The sequence below is a fragment of the Labeo rohita genome, chromosome 4 (genome assembly GCF_022985175.1).
Source record: "Labeo rohita strain BAU-BD-2019 chromosome 4, IGBB_LRoh.1.0, whole genome shotgun sequence".
Taxonomy (NCBI): Eukaryota; Metazoa; Chordata; class Actinopteri; order Cypriniformes; family Cyprinidae; genus Labeo; species Labeo rohita.
The window spans coordinates 8,402,725-8,413,397 of NC_066872.1; the positions used below are offsets into that span (position 1 = coordinate 8,402,725).

Here is a 10,673-nt window from a genome sequence, read left to right on the forward strand (position 1 = left end):
CTCCAAACAGCATTTGATTTAACATGTCACAAACCTGATGTATTTCAGTGGAAGCGGCTCATAATGTATTTATCTAAGTCTTATTCGGCTGAAATATGCACCTTATTATTTTTAGTGTAAGAACGCGCGAGGATTCCGCTGTCATTTGTTTGGTGTCAATTTGTTATTTAGCTGTACAAACAGTATGTTATACTGCTTGATATTACTCTGTACTTTATTAAATTAAATTCATTATTATACGCATGAACACACTGGTTTGTAACACATAGTTTTCTGTTTGCTGTTATTATTTTAGTTATTTAACTGTAGCGGCTGATCCTTCAAAATTCTCGGACATCGACAGAAAATAACTTACTACCGAAATAAGACGGATAAATGTTTGATCAGCTTAGTTTCTGTGATTGTTTGTCTCTTCCATCTAGAGTCAGTGGAGGTCAAACTGATCAGATCCATCATGGATGAAACACAAACATCAGGAGATGAAGATTTTTCTACAGGATGCAGGTACTTTGAGTAATTTATGTTATAGATGAGATGTTTGTCTAATATTTATTGGCATATATGATGAAAAAAAATTACATAAAGTACATCAATTAAAAAAAGGCATACAAGAAAACAGTTTTATTCAACCCACTTGTAAGTCCATTAACTGATCGTCTTTTTCCGTAATATTTATATATTATTATTATCATCATCATTTGTTTTAGTATTATTATTATTAAAATATTATTATTGGTTATATTTTTATATTCGTTTATATTCATTTCGATCTTTTTACTTAACGTTCTGAATGTAGGCTAAATGTGCCTACTGTAAATGCTCCACAATTTTTACTGGAATGCTGTCACGAATCTGGTCGGTGTCCTGTTGTCCGCTCACCACCAGATGTCACTCTCACCTCACCTACACACTCTGACTGTTGCACCACACTCCGGACTGCATCTCCCATCCTCCACCAAATGCAGTTTAAAGGTTGAATTTAACATATCTATTTTATTTTATTTCGGCTAATTAATAGAGTGTAATTATAAATACTATATAGTGTTTCATTGAAGAATTAATTATTCACATAGTTTAATTTGTAATTGAAAACACACTCATTTATCGTCACACACGGGCATAAATCGTAAAATCAAACCTTTACTGGTATCACTGTCAGGCGTTTACAGTATTTGCAAAATATATCAAATACTAGCATATACAGTAAAGCGAAAAACAATTATTATAAAATATAGCCCTAACCAGTTATCAATTTATTATAATTTTTTTTTTATTATTATTAACTGGTTAGGGCTATATTTTGTAAAAGTCTGACATTTATGCCAATAACGTTTTTAAAGCTATGCAAATGATTAATTTCTGAACGAAACACTATAGTATTTATATTTATAGTCTATTAATTAGTCGAAGTAAAATTAAATATATGTTAAATTTAAACTGCATTCCGGTAAAAATTTGAGTCAGCCTAAACAAACCTTCATTGGCATGTCATGCTTTTACAGTAGGCTATTATTTACAAAAGTATTCGGAACGTTAAGAGATCGAAATGAAGGTAGAAACGAATATAAACGAATATAAAAATATAACCAATAACAATAGGCTAATAATAATAATAATTATTATTATTATTATTATTATTATTACTTATTATATACAAATATTACAGGGGAAAAGATTAGTTAATGGACTTACAAGACTGTGGGATAAATAAAAATGATTTCTTGTTGGCCTATTTTATTGTATGTAGGCCCTACTTTATGTAAAATTTATTCATGATAAACTTCAAATGCTGTTTACATCGCGGGTAATACAGTCCCTTAGCCAAGTCCTATGGTTAACCTAATATAATAGTTCAACCATACTTTTACAGTAAGAGGCGTCAGTCACGTATTTTTAGTCTGTATATTTGTTGTTTTCTTTATCTGTGAAGTCTTTGTTTATGTCTAGTATGTCACTGTTAACATGCGATGTGGAGTGGCAGCTGGCAGTGCCATGTGCATGTAGTGATGACATGTCGAGTGCCATGCATTTATAGCTGTGCCGGGTCCAGTGTCATGCGCATATAACGATGACATGTGCAGTGGCATATGCCCATAGCACGGAAAGATTTTACTCCCTGTCAATAAAAGGCTAATAAAATGTATTTATGGACCCACGTAAGCTCTCCTGCATGCTATTGGCTCATGTTTGGCATGGCAAACTGCCCCATTCATGTTTTTGTTGTTCTCACTAGACATGGGTATGATGACACATATTAATATGATTGTCATCATAAAGAATTAAATCTGTTTTGTTTTAGATCAGTTCGTCAGAAGAGATCAGAAGCAGAGTCCAGCTGTGTGTCTATGAGGAGCGACTGGTCTATGAATCCACCAATAATGTTTAACAGTGGAAATTCATGGCCTGATCCCAGGTATAACATTTGATTATAACATGACATTTATATTATTATTGTGTATTTTATTGCATTTCAGCTCACATATTTTATATAAACACAGTAAATAAAAAATTATAAAGTGTTATTTAAAGTGAATTTGATAATGATAAATGTGTAGTTGATTTGTTGCAGTAATTTAAAGGATGAACTTTAACCTCATAGATCAGTTGATCAGAAGAGATCATATCCAGAGTCCAGCTGTGTGTCTATGAAGAGTGACTGGTCTATGAATCCACCAATAATGTTTAACAGTGGAGATTCACGGCCTGATCTCAGGTATAACATTTGTATAAAAATATGATTATGGCTAGGGATGCATGATATTTTTTTTTTTCCGATATCTGATATGCTGATAATTTTCATCTCATTTTGGCCGATACCGATATATGTACTTTTGTTTGGAAAGCTAGTTTTTAAACAAGAACTTATTTGTTAGGATTAAATAAACAGTAATGAGTGGTTAACATTCAACCCCTTCATTTTCATCAGTAGGCTAGCATTATTTATATTCTGAATTTGTGACTTGAGTTCACTTTTGCTATGTTATTGTCACGCTTCAGGCAGGAACAGACTAACAACGACGTAATGAAATGAAATGTCTTTAATAATCCACAAGAAACACTGGAAACACAGGGAGGTAACGTTAACGTCCGACAAACGAAAAGGGGAAACACACGCTATATATACACACAGACAGATTGGAAAGGCTGGCGACTCCATGGGGCCGACCGACGGAGGTGAAGCAGGTGGTGGTAGAGCCCAAGGCGGAGACGGAGAGCCGATGATCCTTGGCGACACACCGAGGATCCGGAGGGCCCAGGCGGAGCCCAAGGCTCTGGCGACCAAGGCGGAGACGGAGATCCGGAGGTCCGCGGCGGAGCTGGAGCGACAGAGGACTGAGGCTGTACCAGAGGGATGGAGGAGTTCCACGGAGCCGGTGGGATGGAGCGACGAGGCACAGCCGGAGGAGTAGAATCCTGAGGCGAAGGTGGGATGACGACAGACAGCGGAGCCGAAAGGACAATGGAGCCCGGTGGAGCTGGTGGACCGACGGGCGATGGTGGAGACGAGGGAGCTGAGAGATGGGGTGGAGCCGCAGAGTCGGAGGGCTGAGGTGGAGTCCAGGACTCAGAGGCTGAAGGCGGAGATGAGGGATCCTCCAGCCATGACGCCGATGGTGACTGGCAGACCTGCGGCGAACCCACCGCACAGATGGTGAGCTGAGGGTGAGCAGAGGGACTGACAGGCAGCAGTGGTGGCATTGCTGAAACATTATGGTTCTTAGACTGAGGGAGGGTGGGTAATCAGAGCAGGTAGATAGTTCGGAAATTACAGAGAGTCCAGTATTAACATCCTCAGAATTATCAGGTATATCGTTCATCGTCAAATGTCCCAAAATCCAATTCTGCTCACCCTCAGCGGTGGTGCAGTGGGTAATGCTGTCCTCAGCACTCTCATTTTCCACTGACCCCTCCACCATCGCGGTCATTGTGGCCGGCTCACGCACCTGATCTGACGGCTCGTGCAACTCAGGCTCCGTGGTGAACAGCTGCTCTGTCGCTCCTCTCAGCGATGGCACGCTGGTCGCGGCGGGCTGTAGCTCTCCGTCATCGGTGGGCTCTGGCTGGTATTCCGCGGGTCGGGGTGGCTGGCTGGGTTCTGGGTCTGGAGTGGCACTGGCGAGATTATCCATGGAACAGGCGGGGAACGAGGATCGGTTTCTCGCCAGTGTCCACTCCACAAACGCGGCGAAATCCGCTCGAGGGCCGTCTTCGGACAACGGCGCTCTGCATGACGCATTGAGGCTGGCGTCATAAAACGCATAAAACGCATAAAGCGCGTCGTCCGGGTAGCTGGTGGTGTGAGCTACAAGCTGGAACATGATGGTATATCCCTCAGGCGGTAAATCCCCCTGCTTCAGCTGGAGGAGGATGAATTCTGGTCGGATGTGATACATATTAAACACACAACGGAAACAAAAGACTGGAAAACGAACGATAAACAAAACAGGGGGGGAACACGCAAAAAAAAAAACTGTTGGTCGGACGTTCTGTCACGCTTCAGGCAGGAACAGACTAACAACGACGTAATGAAACGAAATGTCTTTAATAATCCACTGGAAACACTGGAAACACTGGAAACACAGGGAGGTAACATTAACATCTGACAAACGAAAAGGGGAAACACACACTATATATACACACAGACTGATTACAAACACAGGTGCAGACAATGAGGGAGATACCAAAACACACAGAGCTGCAGGGGGAAATGATGGTAGAAACCAACTAAAGAGTCCAGGGGTGTGACAGTTATAAGCCGAGCTTCGGATGCATTCACTTTCAAATTCGCAATCTTGTTGTCACGTTTTACAAGAAAATGGTCTGTTTTGCTTACATCTGTACACCTTTAACTTTAACTTTTTTTTGGATTAATTGTTATTCTTAATTAAAAAGCAAACAAAATTAAAAAGAGTAGACTACAATGACAAATGAGCTTACATAACATTTATTAACAAAAGCAAATAAATTAACAAAAACGTATTAACAAAAATGCCACATGCTGTGTTATATACCAACTAATAAATTACAGAACATTTAGCAAACACTGAGGTATCAAATAAATAACAAAAAATAAAAATAAAAGATAGCCTCTGTAGCATAACATGAGATAAACAGCAAAGATAACAAGCTTTTCAAAATGAAAACAAAAAGAAAAGTAAAACTAAACTGGCTGACTGTGACAGTGCTTTGCATGTGTGTGTGTTTTTTTTTTTTTTTGCACAAAGAAAACCATGCAGGACATGAACAGGACGTAATTCATTTCTAGAACTTGTTAATTCGTTTCTACGATTTATTAGTTTTTTTTTTTTTTTTTTTAAATGAGGGAACGAAATTAATACATAGTATTAACAAATTCTTAATTTATTGCCGCAAAATCTTTTATTTCCCACCCGCAATTTATCACAGTAAGAGATAAGAAATGGATTACAAGTGAATGACAAGAAAATAAACCTGTGAAATTAAAGGGTGAGACGGTGAGGATTTGGGAAAAGAAAAATATTAAGTTTGTGGCAATTTGTGACCAATTGACAAAACAGACACATTTTTTTTGTACAAGAATACCAATATGTTTACCTTCTCTGGTTTAACAAGCAGTCTTTTACTTTACTTGAAAACCAGATCCTCCATCCGCCATCGTTTCCTCAATATTCACGTCATTTTTGCCATCACCATTGCGCTCGTGCTGACACTGCAAATACAAACCAGGCTCTACACCCAAAGCACTCACACAGAAAGCGCGTCTTTGCGTGATCAGTGAAATCTGACTCTTGCCACAATATGCCACAGCTCTGTAACTCTGTAACTCCCGCTGTATGGAGCAGATGCTCAAATACAAATGTATTTACATTTACGAAAAAATGGATTAAAAGTGAAGAAAATAAACCTGTATGTATGGGCTTCAACGACATGAATCCAAAAGCTTGGAATCCAAAAGAAATTCCATTCTTACCATAGTCTATAACTACTAATATATGTTTTACCTCCTTACTTTCTTCAATCATCAAACAATCTAAGAGGTTAATAATAACACAAGAAATTATAATTACTAGTATTATGAAGTCCAAGATCGATCCAGGATTCCACTCCTTCAATAGTAGACTTTTGGAGTAGGTGACTGCAGTAAACACACAACTCAGTACATTCAAAGAAACAAAGAGTTTAATTACAACAAGACTCTAAACATGCAGGAGTAAACAACGTATCAACAACCACATTACTATCAACAACACGGATCAATAAACAGACAGAACTCAGAGTTTAAATACACAAGGATAAATGAGGAAACTGAATGAACAACAGATGAACTTAAGTAAACAGAATTCAATCTCTACAAAGAAATGGAGTCACTATTTACAATTAAATCCCTATTTGCTTTGTGTAATGGCTAATTAATAATGAAGTGTTTATTGGCTATGGTTAGCGGTAGGTGTAGGAAGCCTTTGTTCCAGGCGGCATTCATTTAATAATTTTAATAAATGTGCTAATTTACGCTGAATATGTTATTACATACTCTTTTATAATGTACTACAGTAATGATGTATAAATAAATGTCACCTAGCAACTATTTACACTTAGCTGTGCTGAATTAATGTTCACTGTTTGTCATGTGACAACACTGTAGCATACGACTCTAAAATGTTGTTTGTTGTTTATTGTTTACTGTTTCACACACTATTCTTTAAAAGTAGTAGGCAGTATGTACTGTGTACTGGACAGTAAACAATAAGTTAGTGTGTCATTCTGAACACAGCATGTGTCAACATACAATGACAGGAAACAGGAACTGAACGTTTAACATTGTCATATATTATCACAGTTCAGTTCACAATTTCTGTATAAACAGTGTATGAAATGATTATAAAGTGCTGTTTAAAGTGATTTTGATCATGATAAATGTATTTTTGATTTGTTACATACAGTAATTTAAAAGATTAACTTTAATCTCTGTGTTTTAGTCCAGTTCATCAGAAGAGATCAGAACCAGAGTCCAGCTGTTCATCTATGAAGAGTCACACGTCTACGGTTTGGCGAGGACACTTCAAGACTAGAGATACACAGTCTGGTCTCAGGTATTCAGATATGATCTGAACATAAGATACAGAATTCATAAGACATTGTGCTTATTAACGTTTTTATTTTACAGCAATGAGGTCCTCAACACATTTAGATCAAATCTGAAAAGGAAGTTTGAGCATCTGTATGAGGGAACAGCGACACAGGGAAACCCAACACTGCTGAATGAGATCTACACAGAGCTCTACATCACAGAGAGTGAGAGTGGAGAGATCAGTAATGAACATGAGGTGAGACAGATTGAGACACAATCCAGGAGAACAGCAACAGAGGACACAGCCATCAAATGCAATGACATCTTTAGACCTTTACCTGGACAAGACAAAGCCATCAGAACTGTGCTGACAAAGGGAGTCGCTGGCATCGGAAAAACAGTCTCTGTGCAGAAGTTCATCCTGGACTGGGCTGAAGGGAAAGAGAATCAGGACGTCCAGCTCATATTTCCACTTCCTTTCAGAGAAATCAACTTGATGAAGGACAAAACACTCAGTCTTTCAGATCTTCTTCATGTCTTTTTCCCTGAAACTAAAGAAATGGAAATATTCAGTGATGAATATAAAGTGTTGTTCATCTTTGATGGTCTGGATGAGTGTCGTCTGTCTCTGGATTTTAAGAGTAAAGTGAAACTGTGTAATATATCTGAATCAGCCTCAGTGGACGTGCTGCTGATGAACCTGATTGTGGGGAATCTGCTTCCCTCTGCTCTCATCTGGATCACCTCCAGACCAGCAGCAGCTGATCTCGTCCCCTCTGAGTGTGTCCATCGAGTGACAGAGGTACGAGGCTTCAATGAGCCACAGAAGGAGGAATACTTCAGGAAGAGAATCAGAGATCAGAGTCTGGCCGACAGGATCATCTCACATCTTAAGTCATCAAGGAGTCTCTACATCATGTGCCACATCCCAGTGTTCTGCTGGATCTCAGCCGCTGTTCTAGAGAAGATGTTGAGTCGAGCAGAGAGTGGAGAGATTCCCAAGACTCTCACTCAAATGTACACACACTTCCTGATCCTTCAGACCAACATCAAACATGAGAAGGACTATGAGAAGAAGGTGACAGATAAAGACATGATCCTCAAACTGGGGAAACTGGCTTTCCAGCAGCTTGTGAAAGGAAACCTGATCTTCTATGAGGAAGATCTGAGAGAGTGTGGCATTGATGTGACAGAAGCATCAGTGTACTCAGGATTGTGCACTCAGATCTTCAGAGAGGAGTTTGGCTTGTATCAGGGGAAAGTCTTCAGCTTTGTTCATCTGAGCATTCAGGAACATCTAGCAGCTCTATATGTGCACCTCTCCTTTACAGTCCAAAAGAGAAATGTATTTGACAAAACCAAAGACAGTCATCTGTCTAAGTTTTCACACTGGATAAAGTCATTGTCTGAGCTGCATCAGAGAGCTGTGGACGAGGCTTTACAGAGTAAGAATGGACATCTGGATCTTTTCCTGCGTTTTCTTCTGGGTCTCTCACTGGAGTCCAATCAGACTCTCTTACAAAAACTACTGACACAGAGAGAAATCTGCTCCTTCAACAAAAAGGAAACAATTGACTACATCAAACAGAAGATCGGAGAGAATCTCTCTCCAGAGAAATTCATCAATCTGTTTCACTGTCTGAATGAACTGGGTGATGATTCACTGATGCAGGAGATCCAACATTATCTGAAATCTGGAGAAATAAGAGAAACCAAACTCTCGTCTTCACAGTGGTCAGCTCTGGTTTATGTGTTGCTGACGTCAGAGCAGAAGATGGATGTGTTTGATCTGAAACAGTTTATTGGATCACAACATACAGCAGATGAAGTTCTTCAGTATCTGTTACCTGTGGTTAAAGAATCCAGATCAGTTCGGTAAGTGACACTGAAAACAATCACTACATTTTAAAAACATGATCACATTTATGATTTTAGTATGTACTTTCTTATTAGAGCAACAAAATGGGGAAAAACTTACAGAATCACATTTCTGTCAGTGAACAGGAGAAATGTGTGAGACACTTAATAAAGCAGCTGAGGTTTTGTGTGTGTGTGTGTGAGCTGATGATTGTAGAGCTCAGTGTCAAAGATGAGGATGAAGGATTGAATGTGAGGAGAATCAAAACTGACAGCTAATAGATTTGGACCGCTGCTCCTCTAATAGTGTTTAAATTGATGTTTTACTGTCTGTGTGAATTGTTTGAAAATGTTCACATTTCCAGTGTTTCCCCTACTATTATATTAGGGGGGCGCCCCCCTTGAAGGTCAAGTTAATTTTATTTTAAATATAGTGCCATATTACAACAGAAGTCATTTAAAATTACCTTTCCTATAGAACAGGTCGATAATCTTTTATTAAACAAACTAAATAACTTTATGGTGTTTTTCTTATTTACATGACGGCATGTCATTTCTGTCTCTACATGGACGTGCGTCTGTAATTTATTCTCCGCAAAAACACGGACTGGATCACTAGTCGATTCATAAAAACAAAATTTACTATATAACGCAGAATGCCAAGTAATTCGTCGATTTTTGCATAAATAAATCAAAGTTGGTCTGTCACTTAATTCAAATTGCGATACGCACAAGTGAATACTGAAACGCAAAAAGATGGTTTAAATATGAATTCTGCATGTTTCGTTTGCCTCTGTATGTATGAATGGTAGCGGTGTTGTTTATTACACAAATACTGTAGCACACGTCACGCTCGCGGTGATTTTCGGCCTCTGCGTCTCACTATATGATGACATGAACACATAAACATGATCTTGCTGTGAGAGTCACTTCGTGTGAATTGTACCGTTTCATTTGAGAAAATCATATCATACTGCATACAAACAGAAACTAAATGGCAACCCGTCAAAATAAAAGTACAATTTAACATGTAACAGAAATATATTTCTCTTGTATTACTTTTGTACAGTAAAATGTAGCTCTTTATATATTCCTATTTCTGCCAAATTTAAGTGAAACAATTAAATGACAAAACTAAATATTACTATAAGATTAACCACTTAAAATAATTCTTCCATGTATTAATTTTAACAGTAAACCTCTGTTTGTTTGGCAAAAAAATAAATGGGTTTAATTTTCATTTGATTAAAAAAATGTTTAATGCCTTCATTTAATTATCAGAAAAATTAAAACACACAAGAATTTCTGGAAAAAAAGGAAAAAGATTGTAGGGCCCTATTGTTTAAAATGTTGAAATTGAGAATTACTGGCACCTGCAGCTGATGTTGGTTCATCATTCATGTTCTTTATTCTGTACAGGTTTGGTTATTGTGGTGTCACAGCATTTCTCACAACGAGTGTCATGGTGGACAACCAAACCTACTATCATTTTATCAATAATACTGTTGTTGTGTCACAGATTGTAGTTTTAACAGTTGTTTTTTAGGTGAGAATGTAGTTGTTTACACTTCAAATATGTGGTTTGTTAGTAAAGAGAACGTCAATTTGAAAATTGAATTCAACGTTTTCGGAGATGTGAGCTCAAGGGTATCAGCGGCCCACAGACAGCAGCCTCACCTCGACCAGATCTTCTAGAATTTGCCTCTGGCCATTTAATTTCATTGAGAAATGTTCTATGTTAGTGACGGAGATTTTGGTTTACATTGTT

General features: G+C 38.2%; 1 protein-coding gene across 6 annotated transcripts in view; it reads left to right on the forward strand.

Annotated features, from left to right (window-relative positions):
• Positions 1-9,307, forward strand: part of LOC127164128 (protein NLRC3) — a 551,968-nt gene extending 542,661 nt beyond the window's left edge. For 3 of the 6 annotated variants that reach the window (XM_051107855.1, XM_051107853.1, XM_051107854.1), the window contains exons 2-6: positions 423-504; positions 2,300-2,413; positions 2,600-2,713; positions 6,957-7,070; positions 7,145-9,307. In XM_051107855.1, coding sequence (XP_050963812.1) covers positions 455-504; positions 2,300-2,413; positions 2,600-2,713; positions 6,957-7,070; positions 7,145-8,927 — 2,175 coding nt within the window. In that variant the 5' untranslated portion in view covers positions 423-454 and the 3' untranslated portion in view covers positions 8,928-9,307. The remainder of the gene's footprint in view (positions 1-422; positions 505-2,299; positions 2,414-2,599; positions 2,714-6,956; positions 7,071-7,144) is intronic. The other 3 variants (XM_051107857.1, XM_051107856.1, XM_051107858.1) reach the window with 1 other exon arrangement.
• The last annotated feature ends 1,366 nt before the right edge of the window (positions 9,308-10,673 follow it).